Genomic DNA, 18911 nt, shown 5'->3' with positions numbered 1-18911 from the left:
TTAACTGTTTACTACAAGTTTCTCAGGGCAGGGTCATAACTTTAGAGCACTATGAATACATAGGATAATAATCTTGTATAAATAGATAATATACAGAACCAAGCACTTTGTTTACTGTTTCTTTCAAAAAAGGTGAACTGCAATTAAATCATGCTATGACCATTTAATCAGTTTTACTTTTTAATTCCTAAAGTTTGCATATGAATCAGCAACAGAACTTCTTAAAACCACCAATTATTTTTTCCCATCCTCCAACACACATTATTGTAATTTAATAGTAAAATTATATTTAAAAATTGGTATTTGGGGGGAAGTAACTGATCTGTGACCTTTTATAGTATATTTAAAAGGAGAATGTATTTATGTTTTATGCACATGGGAAGGTGAGATTATTATAGAAACAGTGTCACAGAACTGGCAGAATCCCCAATCATATCAAGTTAGATGTATCTAAGAGCATCACAAGTATCTTGCTACCAGCTGTGCAGTCAGAATGAGACTGTCATGAAATGCAATAATTAGAATACTCTATCTGAATACACCATGAGAAAATTCAGATTTGAAGAAAGACTAAGAAAAATCTGTTAACGCTTTTATCATAAACTGACAGAAAACAAGGTAAAATACAAGCATATGTAATGATCAATGATAGCTCCCAATCTGTAGCTCTCCCAGAGCCATAGGTTTGATTAGAATTCTCCTTGCGCTATCTGATCTTCAGCCAACTGAACGCAGCTCTGATCTCAGCAGTTCTCTCCTTACACAAAAGAACTAAACAAATGGACGATGAACAAAGATTCCTGCCTATCTCTTCAGACAGAAACAGGGAAGAATAGCAATAAATGGCTGGTCAGAGAGCATATACAACATCCTGACACTATACTGGAAGTTTGCACTAAAGTGTGGCATCAACATATAACACAATCCAAAAACTAGGGGTCACTAAAAGAAATAGGCAACAGGTTTAAAACAAAACAAAATAAAGTATTTCCTCACACAACACATCGTCAACTCTTTGGCAGAGGATATTGTGAAGGCTAAAACTATAACTGGGTTGAAGAAAGAAGTAGATACATTCATGGAGAATAGGTCCATCAATGGCTATTAACCAGGCCAGGTGATGTCAATAGTCTCTCTTTGCCAGAGGCTAGGAATGGGCAACAGGGGATAGCTCACTTGATTATCTGTACTGTTCATTCTCTCTAACTCACCTGGCATTTGCCACTCTCAGAAGACAAGATACAGACCCAGATGGATTTTTGGTCTGACTCAGTATGGCCAGTCTTAACGGTCTTATGTAATATTTTGCTATGATCCAACATCAAGATGCAAAGACTGAAGGTAATTTCAGGATATTACACCTTCTCAAATGGAATTGGAGATAGTGAAAAATTTCAAGTAATTTCTTCAGCTTCGTACAATGAATATCAATTTTCAAAGTTTTATAATCACCACCACCACAAATTTTCAAAAGTGAGGTGAGTTTTTCTATAAATATTTTGCTCCTTATTAGGGATGTTAACATGACTCCCCAATCAACTGGTAAGCCAGAGGCAACAAAGAGGGTTGGAAGGAGCGAACAGGGGGCAGTGCCTGTGAGGAGCTGGCTTTAAGCAGGCTCCCGCATGAGCACTGGATCCACCTGCCCCCTCGCACACCCACGCTGCTGCCTCTTACAGCGTGAAAGGTGAGATGGGGCAGGATGGAGCAGATACGTGCAGGAAGCCATCTTTCAAGCAGGCTCCCCACACTTGCCAGCTCCGTGGACTCGCCTGCCCTCTCCCTTACTGCCTTCTACAGAAGCGGGGGGGCAGGAGCCGGTGCTGGGGGGAGCCACCTTAAAAGCTCGAAACCCCCCTCCCCCATGGACAGGGGCTGCTGCCACCCATTCTGCTACCTCTGTATCAGACGGCAGACAGTTTGCGTAGGGAAATGGTTTTTTAATTGGTTCCCCTGGTTCCTACCTGCCACTGATACCGAGAGCACTGGCTGCCAGTCCCGCTATCAAGGACTGTCAAATAGTCAAGTAACTGTTAAGAATTCATTCGGCTATTTGACTACTAAATTACTTGATATCAACATTCCTACTTCTTATTGCCCTCTGATCTACTCTATTTACTTTTTAAAGAAGACTGTAACAATCAATGTTATAAAATAGTTAATAGTGGAGAAGGGTCTTGTGGGAGAAATTCCGAAAGATTTTTTTTGGACACAGTCAAACTAGTATGTTACTATTGTTACTCAAAATATTTCTGTATGTGCACAAAATTCTAAATGGATTAATTTGAACAAACAAGAAAAAAGAAAAAGCTAGTCAAAACCCACCAGGGAATTTAATTTCAGATGCATATAAAATATTCTTGCATCTTGATCCAAGTTTGAAGCATGGTGGTTCAATGGCCTTTGTGAATCTGGTGTAATGCATTCCCATGAATATTACCTGAAGTTTATGTTCTAGAAATAGATTTCAGATGAGTACAAGAAAAGGTATTCTCTAGTCACATACGGAACAATGCTGGTGTGCTGCAGAGGAAGCCTAGACTAGTTTTTTTCTTTATGTCAAAGAGATAGTAAATGTTATGCAAGACCTGTGAAGGCCAAAAAGTAAACAGTGGTCTCTGGAACTTTCTGAGACCCCTCTCAGAGAAAAATCAGAAAATAAATGCAAAACGCTCCTACTTTAACCGTAGAGAATGTATTTATATACTTCTGGAACAACCTGATTTACAATGTATCTGAGGTTTGTGTTTGTGTGTTTGAACTATGCTGTAATACTGTGAGGATTTTTGCACTATGCTGTAATACTGTGAGGATTTTAAGTACTAGTGTCCATCTTACATAAAGCAAAACACTTCAAAACATTTCTTGGTAAAATTTCTTGATAAATCAATACTTTAAGACTTGAAGATGTTAAAGTCAAACAATACAAGGTACTACATAATTCTATCTATATTTTAAAAATACTAGGTCAAAAAAAAGAGTTCATATTATTTTCATGAAATGAATTACAGTCTTAAGGTATTGCCCTAATTCCCAATTTTATCACTTCGTATCATAAACTAAGACAAATCAAGCAATCCGAAATATGAAAGCTATATTACATAGACTTCAGATTGTAATCCAAAAAGTTGTTTGTGTACTTGCCTAACAAAACTTTGGCATCTTCCACATCAAAATCTCCATCTCCATCAGCATCATATATCCCAAGCTTGCCTAAAATATAAAAAAAGGGGTAAGAATGAAGGAATTCAGTAACATGCTACCAAATAAACACATTTAACATGTGTTCATTATACAGCTGTTTGTAAACATTCCATACACACAAACACGGTTGTCTACACATGATTCTTACTGAAGCATAAGTCGATATCTATTTCAATGTCCAATTTCTTTATTATGTTACACAAAACAGTAGATATACATTTCAATTTGAAATTGTGCACTTTATATGATTGCATAAACGTGTTTCATTGCATCCTTTCAGATTGCCTTTTGTGTAGCTAACTTTGAATTCAGAACATTCAGATAATTACCATTTTTCTTTCTTCATATTGACTGCTATTCTAGACATTTCCCATATACAAATGTTAAAATTATAATAGGCTGGTTTCAGTACCAGTTTAGTGGAGCATAAGTAGCCCATATCCCACTGAAAATGTACAAGAATTCACAGACATGTCACCAATAGCTATTAGTTTCTTAGCTACAGTAAACTTACTATCCAGGGTATACCATCATTACTAGCCATGAGCCCTGGTATACATGGATAAGCAAAAGCAACACATCATAAATGGTAGCTGTCTTATTCAGTAATAATGAGTAAAGTTTTTTTTAATATACAATTTTTTATTTCAGGCACAGCACCTTTAGAAGCTATAAAGGGGTGGGGAACCTCAGGCCCGGATGCAGCCTCCAACTTGCCTGGGTCCAGCCCCTAAGGCTCAGGATCCCCCAGCACTGCCTCAGCATGGGGATGGAGCACACAAAATCTACTAGGCTGAGTCTCCCCATGCTCTGGTGTGCAACGGGAATCTGGGGGACATCTTTTTCCTTTTCCGTCAGGGACCATGTCAGTAAAAGTTTTGCATTTTGTTTTGGGAGGGTTGGGGCTTTTTGCCTCTCACTTGTGTGTGGCCCCCAACTGATTTTTCTGTGGGTTAGTGGCCCCCGACCCAAAAACGGTTCCCTACCACTTTCATAGAGTTAACACTCAAGGGAACGTAGTTGCTCTTAGAAAATGAAAAAGAAACCTAAAACTGTGCCATCTAAAAGTAGATGTTTAATGGGATCAACACTTGAATTAGTAGGTCATTTAATGTTTTAATTAGTTTTTGATAAAGCCTTAATACCATGGCAAAATTCAAGTGTAAATTACAATGCTATAAGGTCACGGGCAGCAGCTGTAAAGTTAAGAGGTTCTTACTGCCTGTGAGCATGCCATTGCTTTTTCGTGGATGAAAGAACTGTCACCAATCACTACAACAGCAGTAAAATATCTACAAAACAAAGCGTTAACTGCTACTTTCCTGTTCTCAATAAATCTTACAGAAAATATTTTAACAAACTAAAGCACAGTATTGAAAATAAGATAGGAACAGGTGGAGAACAGACAATAAATAAGCCATCACCACTCTGTCGCAACAATAAAAAACTAAATTATTGCTGTTGATTTTCAAGTTAAAGCACATACAAAATTTCTAAGTAACATTCACCTAATGAACAAGAATATATTTTTTTTCTAGAATAGAAAGAAAAATTAGAATAATAGTGTGCTGGAGTCTTATTTGAATGACGACTGAAGGAACAGAAAAAAAATTAAAAGTTAAAGTAAAAAGTAAAGCAGAATATGATGAGCATAAATTTTAATCCCAGGGAGAGTGAAAGAAGTTTGTTTCCCAATAGCCTACCTTGAAGTACCTCTGACAAGTTATAACGGAAGTCCTTTGCTTTGGCTGCATGCATGGTAAAAATACAAAAACCATTATTTGTATCATCAGACCCTGATCAGATTTTAAATCAGATGCTTTCTGTACCTTAAAGTTCAAGTCTAATTCTCCTAGATTCACCCACATCAAAGATAGAGATAAACTAACAAAGCACCTGCATTTATAATATGAGGTGAAAACTGGACACATTTCTTCGCTCCTAACAAATAAGAATTTTTTTTAGATCAATTAGAACTGTAAATTTTAAACAATACACAAAGCACAGTATGCATCCTATGATATCAAGGGTCCTTTGATGTATTTGTCTTGTAAATATAACACACTTGCAAATATATGTATAGTCGTTAATTTGCAAATTGATTATGTGCTCCCACCTATCTAAAGGCAAGATTAAGTCTTCAGTCTTTCCTCCTGAAATCAGAAAATGCTTCTATTTAATTAAACGAAGATACAGGTAACACATTTTCTGATTTACTACATTACACATATTGATACATGAAATTCTTACCTAAAACTTCTTCATAATCTACAAGTTCAAACCAAACAACTGCTACTGATGTCCAAACTCCAAGCAATGCTATTACCATAAACCAGGTGAAAAATGAGCTTCCAGAGAGGCCTTCTTTCTTCCCATTCTTGTTTCCTCCATGTTTTGTCTCTGTTAAAAATGTGTCAACATGAAAACTGGATTACTATAATATGATACAGTATTTTATTATACAAGTATACATGGTTTTACAAACTGTGCAAGTGAAGTATAGTATCATGAGTACTTCAATACTATCAAGTGCTCAATAAACCTTTGTAAAGCTGTCTACTAGGAATGTTAAACGGTTATTATCGTAACTGGGTAGCCGCTAAAAAAAATTAATGGTTGCACACTGGCTCCCATAGGCACAGACCTGCTCCTAGGTAACAGTTAACCATTACTCAGAGACCATGACCAGTTAAGGGTGATGCTTACTGGGTATCTGGTTGATCGGTCACCAGTCCATATCCCTAATTCCTATCCATCGTGAATAATAGACATTGATGGACCTGGTCTCCATGTATTTATTTAGATTGTTTTTGAACCCTGTTAAAAAGTCCTGGTTTTCACATGTCTCATGGCAAGGAGTTCCACAAGTTAACTGTGCATTGTGTGAAGAAGCACTTTCTCTTGTTTGTTTTAAACCTATTACCTATTAAGAACTGGGGGTCACCAAATGAAATTATGTTATAGGAACAAATAAATAATTTTTCCTAATTCACTATCTCCACACTAGTCATGATTTTTGGACCTCTATCATATCACCCTTAGTCTCCTCTTTTCTAAAGTGAAAAGTCCCAGTCTTTTTAATCTCTCTTCATATGGCATATCCCAGGCTTTTTAATCTCTCTTTATATGGTAAGGGACCTTATCAAAGGCTTTCTGGAAATCTCAGTACATTATATCCACTAGATCCTGCTTGTCCACATGCTTTTTTCATACCTTCAGAAAATTCTAGTAAATTAGTGAGGCATGATTTCCCTTTAGAGCAATCATATTTATTTTTCCCCAACAAATTATGTTATATTCACCTATGTGTTTGACCACTTCTGTTCTTTACTATAGTTTCAACCAATTTTCCCAGTACTGAAGTTAGACTTGCCAGTCTGTAATTGCCAGGATCACCTCAAGAGCCTTTTTTAAAGATTGGTGCCGCACTAGCTATCTGTGACTTGTTAATGTTTAGTTCTTCAATTTGTTCCAAAACCTCCATTAACAACACTTCAATTTGGGACAATTGCTCAGATTTATTACCTAAAAAGAATGGCTCAGATTTGGGAATCTCCCTAACATCCTTAGTCATGAAAACCAATGCAAAGAATTCATTTAGTTCCTCTACAATGACCTATCATCCTTGAGTGCTCCTTTAGCATCTCAATTGTCCAGTGGCCCCAAAGTTTAATTAGCAGGCTTCCTGCTTCTGATGTTCTTAAAAACATTTTGCTATTGCTTTTTGAATTTTTGGCTAGCTGTTTTTCAAATACTTTTTTGGCCTTCTTAATTATATTCTTACACTTCATGTCAGAGTTTATGCTCCTTTCCAGTCTCCTCACTAGGATGTAACTTCCATTTTTAAAACAATGCCTTTTTCATCTCTCACTGCTTCTTTTACTTAGTTAAGCCAAGCCACAGCAGGGATGTTAAATTCCAATTAATCAGCTAATCGAGTAGCTGATGGAAATTCCATCGACTATTCAATTAATCAAGGGGTAGGGTAGCACGCTCACTATCCTGGCTGCACCTTTGCCTTTTAAATGTAGTAAAAGCCCCGTGGTGCTCTTGCTACATTTAAAAGGCAGAGGCATAGCAGGGAACCCAGGGCCTCCTGCCGGGTCCCAACTGCATCTCCACAGAGAGGTGAGAGGGAAAGCAGAGGTGCAGCAGGGAACCCAGAGCGAATGGGCCTGAAAAAGTCCTTGCTCACGCAGGGCCCTGACTGCTGTGCCTCTGCCTGTGAAGTGTACCACAAGCCCCATGGGGCTTCAGTGCCCATTCACGCAGTTTTCCCATTCCGCCTCTCCTCCTCCCCCACACCTCTCCCCACAGAGATGGTGATGGGGAAGAACCAGCTTTTAAGCTGGCTCCCCCCAGCATCAGCTCCTGCTCCCGCCCCCCTTCTGCCTCTGATACAGAGGCAGCGGGGGGCAGGGGGGAAGGGGCGAATAGTAACTCAACTGCCCGATAAGCCAATGGTTATCGGGTAGTTGACTAGTTGCTCACCTCCCTAAGCCATAGTAGCACTTATTTATTATCTTACTGTGTTTTTTAACTTGGGGTATATATTTAAGTTGGGCCTCTATTATGGTGTCTTTGAAAAGTTTCCAGGCAGCTTGCAGGGATTTTACTTTTTGCACTGTACCTTTTAATTTCTATTTAACTAACCTCCTCATTTTTGTGTAGTTCCTCTTTCTGAAATTAAATGCCTCAGTGCTGAGCTGCTATGGTGTTTTTCACACCACAGGGCTGTTACATTTTATTATATTATGGTCACTATTTCCACAGTCTAGCTATATTCTTGGACCAGATCCTGTGCTCCACTTCAGACCAAATCAAGAACTGCCTCTCCTCTTGACAGTTCCAGAACCAGCTGCTCCAAGAAGCAGTCATTTAAGGGGTCAAGAAACTTTCTCTCTGCATCCCATTTAAAGTGACACGAACCCAATCAACATGGGGATAGTTGAAATCCCTCATTATTATTATTGAGTTTTATATCTTGATAGCCTCTCTAATTTCCCTCAGCATTTCAGTCACAGTCATTATCCTGATCAGGTGGTTGGTAATCTATCCCCACTACTATATTATATATTGAAACTATACTGGCATAAGTAAATAGAGTTATGATTCCATTTTATACTTTCATTTCTTTTGTATACTCTTTTCTCCCGTAACATCTTAACCACTATTTGTCTCTGAAAAAAGGACTGCGTACCACAGTGCAATAAGACAGAACATCTAAATAACACTGTCTTTAATTAAATACATAACCAAATATTATTACTGCAGATTTTCACATTTAGTGAAGAGTTTTATCTACACCTTCCACAATCAGTTGCTACAACACAAACATTTGTTACAAGTGCAGCTTCCATTTACAAGCGTTGATTCCTAATCTCTGGGTGCTTTGAACACTTTTGTTACGAAGAACTCAAAACAAAACATATCTGCGCTAACTTGTCACAATTTTTCTTTAAAAGCAAATGTTAAAATTCTTCATCATAAGATTCAGTCATCATTTACAGAGGCAAACATACATATACAGAGTCAGAGATTAAAGCTAACAAACCATTAAGGAATGACAACTCTGGATTTGAACTCATTCCAGGAAGTTAATGCCACTATGAAGCCCTTCACTGCATATATCATTAGCTATGTAGAAAGTAGGTCAGTTTCCATATCTGGTAAGCCTCTGCTTACCCTGACATATGCCTTCAAACAGACACTATAAAAGTCTTGAAACACATAATACTCCTCAAAAACAAATGTTAAGGTACTAAATATGACTGGTTTCTATGAATAAAGAGACTATGTAGGAACAAATTTGTTAATTTTCTTATATTTAACATGTTCAGAAATAGCATGTTCAAGTAAAATCTTCCCATGTAAAAAATGCTTCCCATTAATAAGAATACTATGCTATAAAACGATATTGGATATGACTGACCACTTGCCATAAAACCTAGAAAAAAAAGATATCTATTTCAGAATTAGTTTAAAATAGCAAAAATAAAAGCAATTTTTGATGCAGAGCAAAATAGAGAACAGAGTCAAAAGCAGTCACACACCACAATAAACTGGTTATTCTGTTGAGAACAAAAGACAGACCCAAACAAATACATAATTATGCATTTCCAATTGTTTCTTGGTTAGTTTGTTTCTGCCAAAGGTTAGAATTATACCTGAATCTTCAGCCATTGCATTAGTATCCTTTATCCATGGATAAAATAAATATACTTGAGTCCAAAAATCAACATCCAAGGCGAAACAAGGAACAAGTTACCCTCGTTCTAGTCTTGAGAGGGTGGCAAAAAAAAAGTTTAATAAAGCTAGCTCAGCTAGTATCTGAAACTAAACCAGACTGCAAACTCTTCTCACAAGCTATTTTTAGAGCAACCGTCTTGACAAGCTACAGGCTTTTAAATACTCATATGGAAATCCACTGCTGACGACAATCAAATTTACCCCCTCCCCTTCACAAGGCATTCTGGATAGTTGGTCCTGTCTCCTCTCTTTAATCCCTGAACTCCAAACATGCCAGGGGAATGAAATAAACTGTGCTGCTGTATTTTTTGTAGTAAGTCATGCCTCAGTGCCTAGGTTATAAGGGCATTAACTCCAGCAGCATAAATTAAAATGAAAGTCTGGACCTAGAGTTTGTCTACGTAGCATTTTTAAAGCTAGACTTTACTCAGGAAACTTGCTTTGTGTTGACAAATACACAGTAAACTTTTTCCTAATATCCTGGGTCAATTTGATACCTATTACTTTCTACAGTCATGATAAAACACAAACAACTCCAAATGAAAATTCTCTTGAAATTAGGGATGTGAATGGTTAACCTTAATAGGTGAGTCTTACCAGTTCTGGTTAATGGGTGGGGCTGGAGCAGCTCCCTGTTCATCCCGAGCAGAGAGCTGCTCCAACCCAGTGAGCAGCCCATGCCCATGACTGGTCCTGCCTGGCCTGGCCATGCCAGATAGGTGGTGTTCCAGCCCAGCATGAGCAGTCCCTGCTGTTACACCTATTACTTTTCAGGAAGAACGGCACTGCGCAAGAGGGTTTTTCTTGCGCAAGAAGCGGCAGTGTAGTCGCTCCTTCTTGCGCAAGAGCCTCTTCTGAAAAAAAAAAATGGTGTCTCATTAGGTATGCCAATAAGGCTTGGTGTTATTCCACGCTTAGCCTCATTTGCATATTACTCTCGCAAAAAGCCACTAGTGTAGACATAGCCTAGTTGTCATAGTGAGTTCCAGGTGGTTAGTGGCTTCAGCTCATTCTCCTCCCCCCAACCCCGACTGGGAGGGTACCCAATAGGGTGAAAAAAGCCCCAACCTTCCCTGCCAGACCCAGCTCCCCACTCACATCTGCCCCTGGTGCCCCCAAGAGTTGCCCGTTCCCTGCCCACCACTGCTGGGCAGCATAGGAACCCCACGCAGAGCTGGAACACACATGTCCCTGTGGCACTGAGGCTCCCAGCATGCCACTGCAGCTCTTGGCAGCTGCCACTGCACAAGACTGACAGATGGGATCTGGGGTGTCTGATGCTGGGGGATATGAAGGTGCCAGGTCCAAGGAAACAAGAAGGTGGAGGAGACAATGGTGAAGCTGGGGGAGGGTGATGAGGTAGTGGAGGGCCTGAGGTAGGCGGAGCAATGGGGTGGGAATCGGGGCAGGGAAACCGAGGGCCCGGGTGAGGAGGCAATGGGGGAATTAGAGACTATGGTGTGATGGGGTCAGGCTCAGAGATTGTAGAACTTGAGAGCACATGGTAACATGTGACCCCTTCCACAAGCAAGGCTGTGCAAAGAGCAGACCCCGGGGACTGCCCACAGCTTGACCCATACTAAGGAGCAGGGCACAAACCGATGGTCAGAGCACAAGCCCTGGACCAATGCAGGGGGTGGAGCGAGGCCTGGCCTGCTCTCAGGGAGTACATGGATGCCCAGGTCAGTCCATTTCTCTGAAATCACCCCCTGTTGTAACAAGCTAGACAACTTCACCTCCCCCTCTCCCACATGGGGACAGAACATCAACCTCTTTGACATCCTGTGAGATAACTGAGGTCAGCATCAACCAACAGTTCCTCCTGAAACCACTGAATGACTCAGCATCTCAGCACTGAGCAAGGGATCCCTGCCTAAACAGCTCCCCTACCCTTCCTCAGGGCCAGCTGCTTCTCCGTACCAGGTGAGAGATCACTGTATTACCATCCCTAGTGTCAATGCTGCACAGTCCCTAGCTGTCTCGTACCCTGTGAAGCGTTCCTGAGAGTCCTGCTGTGGGGGGGGATGCTGGGAGCCAACATCTCTGGCTGGGTAAACAAACTGGACAGTCATGGGACTGGGGAGCCTAAGGACTCTTTGCTGGCCAGGAGGGAGCTAAGCTCCCTCCCCTCCCCCATCCTGCTGGGGGCACAGCAGCACAGTGACATACTGTCTAGCTTACTCCACTGTACCAGGGTACGAAGCCAGGTAAGCATCTCCCTCTCATGCCCAGACACCTGCACTCCAATCCCCCACACTCATTCCCCTCCCCCCGCCAAGACCCCATACCCACAGCTTGCTCCTTAACCATCCCTTGCTCCTGCAACCTCCTTCCTGGCCTGCCTCTGCACCCTACCTTGCTCCTGTACCCCCCCCCCCGACCAAACAACTACCCCCACCCTGCTCCTGCACCCTCCCTCGCTCTTGCTCCCTTCCCTCCAGCCAGATACCCTACTCCCAGCCTGCTTGTGCACCCTCCCACCCCCTTCTGTACCCCCATCCCTATCCCACTTGTTGGCAGCCCTGTCCACCACACTGAACCCCTCATTTTTTGTCCCCACTAACTCTGGAACCCCAAGAAAGTTTAAATCTGGTCTGTGGGAAGCCCTGAATCTCAGTCCTCCCTGTCCCTTCCCCTCACTCCATGGGGCTGGAGCATAAGAGGAGTGAGGTGTCTCAGTTGGGGCCACGTCAGTGAGAGTTGGAGGTTTTTAGCGTCTCACTTGCGTGGTCCCAACTGATTTTTTCTATGGATCAGTAGCCCCCAACCCCCAAAAAGGTACCCCACCCCTGTCATAAATAAAGAAAACATTGATACCTTGTGTGTTGGACACATTAATATTTTACTTGAGTATGTTAATGTTACCCAAATATGGCCACAAAAGGCTTTTCTTGTAACCACAACCTCCTGGGCAGAGATTGGGGCAGGGAGAGAGGGGAACAAGAAGTGGAGTCACAAACACTAGAGGAGCCTGCAGCTAGTGAAAGTTCCCCACCTGCCCAGGGTTTGTGGGGTTCAGGCCTCGGGCTTTAGCTCTTGGGTTGAGGGTTCCATCCTCGAGTTGTGTTCTGGCACCAGCCCAAGGCTCATCACCCCAGTGCCTCTCCTAGCCCCTACTGACTCCCTACCCACCTCCTCATCCACGGCTTACCATGGTTGAATAAGTATGTTACAAATACCACTTTAGGCACAGACACGGACACTATTTTAATAGAAACAGACTGACTAACTTGCAAGTCATTTTTTAAAAAGCAAGCAAAAAAACAAAAAAATAAGTACAGTAAACTTCTGATAATTCGGCACCTTTAGGACCCAGGGGGTGCCAGATTATCAGATATGCCAGACTATCGGAAGGGGGGGGGGGGCTATGAGCAGTCTGGGTTGGGGTGGGGGGATGCCACCCCAGACCCCTCATAGCCCCCCTTCCGATAGTCCGGCTCTGCCCCAGGCGTCCCTGATTCAGCCGCTGCTGGTCAGCTTCAGTAGCGGCTGAATCGGGGACTCCTGCAGCAGAGCAGCTGGAGTGCTGCCTGGTTGGTCTGGTAGCGCTGACCCTTGGCGTGACGAGACCAACCCGGCAGCACCCCAGCTGCTCTTGGGGACGCCTGGGGCAGAGCAGCTGGGGTGCTGCCGGGTTGGTCCCGCAGCGCCACTCTTCAGCCCTGTGGGACCAACCCGGCAGCACCCCAGCTGCTCTGTCCCAGGTGTATCCAAGTCGGCTGCTGCTGAAACTGATCAGGGGCTGATTTCAGGAAGCCGTGGCAGAGCTGCTCTGCCTCGGGCTTCCTGGTCCCGCAGCCCCGAGGGGCAGCGGTACGGGACCTACCCGGCAGCACTCCAGCTGCTCTGCCTCCGGCTTCCCCGATTCAGCCGCTGGTCAGTTTTAGCAGCTGCTGAATTGGGGAAGCTGGGGGCAGAGCAGCTCCAATGGTCCAGCTGCCCGGAGCACTTCCGGGTTCCTGATGGTGCCGGACCATCAGGAGTGCCGGACCATCAGATGCCGGACCAATGGAGTTTTACTGTATATGCAAAACACTCTGTTTTGTTTGCAGTGCCAGTAAAGAATATGGACAAGAGTTGATGGCTGCACTCTGAAGCCACCAAATTTTTTGTTGTGAAAACCCCTGCACTATGTGAGTTTGTACAAACCATTTGGTCTGTGATCATACAAGGTTAATCAGGGGTTCAAATATGGCAGAGAAGACAGACAGACATACAGAACCTAGATTAGATAACAGTAGTATGCAAGAAAGCTCACTCCTTTTTTACTGGACTTTAAAGTAGGTTTTCCATTAAAAACCCTCTTCTACAAAAAGTCATAGTTAACAGAGGTGAGAGCAATTTCAGAGATTTATAGTCTGCCATACTCAGAAAGGGTATGTCTACACTACCCCCCTAGTTCGAACTAGGGGGGTAATGTATGCATACCGAACTTGCTAATGAAGCCTGGGATTTGAATTTCCCGGGCTTCATTAGCATAAAGCCGGCTCCGCCATTTTTAAAAGCCAGCTTGTTCGAACCCCGTGCCGCGCGGCTACACGCGGCACTGGCAAGATAGATTGGAATGGCTACATAATTCGAACTATCTGTACGCCTCGTGGAACGAGGTGTACAGATAGTTCAAACTAAGTAGCCATTCCGATCTATCTGTACACCTCGTTCCACGAGGCGTACAGATAGTTCGAATTATGTAGCCATTCCGATCTATCTTGCCAGTGCCGCGTGTAGCCGCGAGGCACGGGGTTCGAACAAGCCGGCTTTTAAAAATGGCGGAGCCGGCTTTATGCTAATGAAGCCCGGGAAATTCAAATCCCGGGCTTCATTAGCAAGTTCGGTATGCATACATTACCCCCCTAGTTCGAACTAGGGGGGTAGTGTAGACATACCCTAAGTTACTAAAGCAACTGACACTTTAACACAGACTTAATCTACCCAGCCTTCAAAACTGAATACTTTGATGTATCAATGACTTATCTGTCAACTCTATATTTTGTTGCTTTTTTTTAAAAAGTCTCTGCATCCTACTGTTTCTCTCCCTTCCCCCCTCCCCTCCCATGTCTGAATATTTCATCCTGCTCTACTGGATTATTGTTGTTTTGCAACAATATATTAATCGTACAGCAATTGGTATATGGATATACCAAGAATGTGATGTCTCAGTCATACTTTAGCCACTCTTAGCTAAAATGCTTCCTCACTATTGTAAAGCTGTAATAATATTGATAATGATACATTACTCCTAAAATCAATTAATTATAACTGAGCAGTTTATTTTAAAAATGTCTTACTTGTATGCTTACCAATTTACTAATCAATCGTTCAATGTAATGTGGCAATACGGATTCAGAACTATGGGACATGTCCTATTTGTCACAGGCTGGGGATCAATTTTAAATCTCTCCCTTCCTTTCTTCCATGAATAAATCCTTAGATTTTAGATACTAAAGGACTCATTTTTTATTTTTGGGTAAGATTTTAAGTTATAAATTGTCCTGGGCATATGGCTGGTCCTTAGGGATTGGAAGAACCTTTTAAATTTGATGAGATTGGTTTTCATAACCTCTCATCTATATAAATAAGTGATACCAGTGGTAATAAAAAGAAACTGGAGTGTCTGAGGGAACTGCTTACATGACTTGTTAGCCAGTGAGGTGAATAGAAGTGTTCGTGACTGGTTTAGTGTGCCTCCTAGTGGAAGAACCCCAGCCTTGGGCAGTGCCAACTCTGCCTCCAAGTTAGATAGATTCATGGAGGTTAGGTCCGTCAATGGCTATTAGCCAGGATGGGTAGGAATGGTATCTCTAACCTCTGTTTCTCTGGAAGTGGGTGACAGGGGAGGAATCACGTGAGGATTACCTGTTGTGATCCCTCCCTCTGGGGCATCTGGTGACAGGATACGAGGCTAGATGGACCTTTGGTCTGACCCAGTATGGCCATTCTTATGTAAGCAGTTCAATCTGAAGTGATAGAAAATGAGATACCGTAATGATAGAGATGTTTCTCATGTGAATATAGAGGGTGCAGAAGGCACCTTACATAGCAGTTTCTAGTCAGAGGATTTTAATTTCTCAATGCCATGATTTCTTGAGGAGAAATATTTTTCCTGCTTGTTCTATAGGCACTTATTCTGTAGTATACTTCCTATTATCATGTTTACCAATGTATTCCATATTAGAAATATGGGAGAACAGCCAGCTGAGAAGTTCTTTTGCTGGATTCAATTTCTTTCATGGTTTGAAAGTTATTTATCATGAACAAAAATCATCTCTGTACTATTTTGCAATCATAAAAGATTATAAACATCATGGAGACATTCAAAACATTTTCAGACAGCTTACACCAGAATTTCTGAGTTGGGACATTCAAGTTAGACATTTTGCTAGAGCAGCGGTGGCCAACCTGCGGCTCACGAAGAAAATAATTGTGGCTCCTGACAGAACTAGGACAGAACCCAGAACTGCTCAGATCAGCCGCTCTCACGGCCGGGCAGCTGTGAGCGGCATGCATTCTCACGGCCTGCGCCATTCTGCTCAAAGCCCTTAGCACACCACATCATATTCTGCACCTGCAGGCCAGGTCTCTCATAGCATCCCAGCCTGCACGTACTAGCACCCGGCTGCTGAGCTCAGGGTGAAGGCTCCGGATGTGGAGGCGGCACCAGCAGCAGCTCTGGCACCTGGGCATAAGGTTAGTGGGGGAGGGGAACTGGGGGAGAGGAATCGGGTGTCGAGGGATGCGCATGGTGTACTGGATGCATGTGGCAGTAGCAGTGGCTCTGACTCCAGGACCCAAGCATAATGTTTGGGGGGGAAGAGGGAGATTGGGTTAGAGCGGGGAGGAGAAGGGAAGGGGACTGGGTTGTGGAGGGAGACGCATGGCTGTAGCGGTGGCGGCAGCTCCAGGACCAGAGAATTAAGATAGAGCGGGGGGGGGGGGGGAGGACTGGGTAAGAGCAGGGGTGGGAGGGATGCCTGGCTCTAGTCTGGGAGAGGGGAGGGGAAGGGAGAAGGATTGGGTTGGGTGGGTGCGCACAGCATCCCAGCCAGCACATCTCAAGGCCAGCAGCTCAGCGCACATGCCCCAGTGCCTGGAGGGAGACACTCATGGCTGTAGCAGCAGCAGCTCCGCTTCCGGGATCCAAGAAATAGGGTGGGGGGAGGGGGGAGAATTGGGTTAGAGGGTAGGCGATGCCTGTCTCTGGGGATTGAGTGAGTGAGTGGAAGTAACTCTGGAGAAGGGGGGGAGGACTAGGTTACAGCCCAGGGGGGTGGGGGGCTGCCTGGCTCTGGGTAAGGGGAGGGGGATTGGGTTAGAGCAGGGGGGGTGCCTGGGGGAAGGGAGAAGAGCAGCCAGCACCCTTCCTGAGACCCAGGATCGCCAGGTACTGGCCCCAGCTGTCTGTCGCCTCCCCCAGACCGCCTCCCCCACAAGAGTACCCTGCCCCAACACCCACCATCACCATCCCCTGCCCCCACCAGCATACATTAGTGTGGCCACATTAGTGAGGCTTGGGGGGGGTTGGAGTGGTTGGTTTTTTTGCATCTCACTTGTGTGGCCCCCGACTGACTTTTCTGTGGGTCAGTGTCCCCTGACTCAAAACAGGTTCCCTGCCCCTCTCATAAATAAAGACAATGCTGAAACATTTTGTGTTTGACATAATATTTTATTTAAAAAAGAAGCCTGGCCAACATGCCCCTCATCTGCCCTCAGCACCATAACACTCCTGCACCCCCCCAGACTCCAAACCTGAGCCTATCATACACTGGAACCCCCTGTCCTGAACCTCTCTCATCCCCAAACTCCTGCACCCCCACATCCCCAGTCTTCTGCCACAACACTTCTGCACCATCCACACACTGAAGATCTGTGTCCTGAGCCCATCATACTCACAGCCTCCCTGCCCTGAGCCCCTCATGTACCCCAACCCAAACTCCTGCACCCTCACAGCCACAAGCCTGCAGCTTGCTCAGCACTCCAACCCTCCACCTGACCCCAACACTCTCCAGCCTAGAGCCCCCTCCCTGAGCAAGCATCCTCTTCTCTACTTCCTCCTGCACCCAAATTCGCTCCCGGAGCTTGCACCTCTCACCCCTTCCCACTGCTTTTTTTGTGATGGTATGCCCTGAAATGGTGTACCAGCACCTATTTTCCCCTGGTGTGGTTTGTGGGTTTTTTTCTCAACACCTCCTCCTCACCTCCCCCCCCCCCCCAAGTACGTGGCTCCTCACACTCTATCCACCACTATTTTGGCTCTTCGTCTCTAATAGGCTGGCCACCCCTGCATTAGAGCAATCTGCTTCTCAAAAATGTTAAGCACCTGAAGCTCTCAGTAAGGAAGTTAAGAGGCAAGTAACTGGTGGTTAGTAGTAGCTGGGCTGTATTGAATTTAAACTGCAGAGCCACATAGGGATGTATGTGAAGGAGTAGTCAAGCAGGAGCTTATCAGGTAGCAGTATCAACTACTTGATAACTCCCCCCTCTCTTGCACTCTTAAAGGGACAGACAGGAGCTGGCGTGCAAAGACGCCGGCTCATCCTCTGATCCCCAACCAGGTCTCAGGACAACCCTCATGTGGCCCCTCTGCATTTTTAAAGGGACACAGCAGCATCAGCCTGCCCGCTTGTCTGTCTCAGTGCAAGCTGGTTGCCGTTGCTGTGTCCCTTTAAAAATGCAGAGGGGCCACATGAGGGTTGTCCTGAGACCTGGTTGGGGATCAGAGAATGAGCCAGCATCTTTGCACACCAGCTCCTCTCTGTCCCTTTTAGAGTGCAGAGTGGCAGCCTGGAGTTGTGCTCAGACGTAGCCTGAGCAAGAAGTGGCACTTAACAAACCCTTTCTTAACAACTAGCCAACATCCTTAGAGCCACAGTGGAGGTTGCTCCTGAACCTGGCATGAGCCAGGACTGAGCTGGGCTTACTCAGTCCCAGCTCATCCCAGGTCTAGCAGCCTCTGTTCGCAGCCAGCCCCAGACACCACAAATAGAAGCTGCTCTGGCAGCAGCCCCTGTTCACAGTGGCTGGCTGCAAACAGTCTGCTCCAGCAGCAGCGCCTGTCTACAGCTAGTCCTGCTCACTGTGAACAGAGGCTGCTGCTGCGGACAGGGGAACCTCCCTCCCCGCTCCCACTCCTGCAAACAGGGGCTGCTGCCAGAGCAGCCTCTCCTGCCCTCCCCCCGGCACTGCTGCCTCTAATAGAGGAAGCAGCGCAGGAGCGGTGGTAAGCGGCACTGCAGAAACAGTGCTGGGGGGAAACCAGCTTTTAAGCTGGCTCCCACCATCACCAGCTCCTGCTTCCCCCCGGCTTGCTGCCTCTGATATAGAAGCAGCAAAAGGTGGGGTGCTAATAGTCAGCTCAACTACTCTTTTACATCCCTCCCTTTGTGTTCAACAGAAGGGGTGTATCTAGAGTACATCCCTCTGTCAGCAAAGAGATGTAAATGAAGCACTTCAAAAGTGCA

At 44.3% G+C, this 18911-nt stretch overlaps 1 protein-coding gene across 12 annotated transcripts in view; it reads right to left on the bottom strand.

Annotated features, from left to right (window-relative positions):
* ASPH (aspartate beta-hydroxylase) overlaps window positions 1-18911 on the bottom strand; it is a 191779-nt gene that overhangs the window by 157362 nt on the left and 15506 nt on the right. For 7 of the 12 annotated variants that reach the window (XM_075920639.2, XM_075920632.2, XM_075920630.2 and 4 more), the window contains exons 2-4: window positions 5455-5604; window positions 4908-4952; window positions 3145-3213 (exon numbers count right to left, since the gene is read on the bottom strand). In XM_075920639.2, coding sequence (XP_075776754.1) covers window positions 3145-3213; window positions 4908-4952; window positions 5455-5604 — 264 coding nt within the window. Of the gene's footprint in view, window positions 1-3144; window positions 3214-4907; window positions 4953-5454; window positions 5605-9371; window positions 10059-18911 lie in introns of those variants that run through there. The other 5 variants (XM_075920634.2, XM_075920636.2, XM_014568806.4 and 2 more) reach the window with 4 other exon arrangements.

The sequence above is a fragment of the Pelodiscus sinensis genome, chromosome 2 (assembly GCF_052426305.1).
Source record: "Pelodiscus sinensis isolate ZL-2025 chromosome 2, ASM5242630v1, whole genome shotgun sequence".
Taxonomy (NCBI): domain Eukaryota; kingdom Metazoa; phylum Chordata; order Testudines; family Trionychidae; genus Pelodiscus; species Pelodiscus sinensis.
The sequence above is the reverse complement of the archived record's forward strand: the minus strand, read 5'-3'. Positions and strand labels throughout refer to the sequence as shown.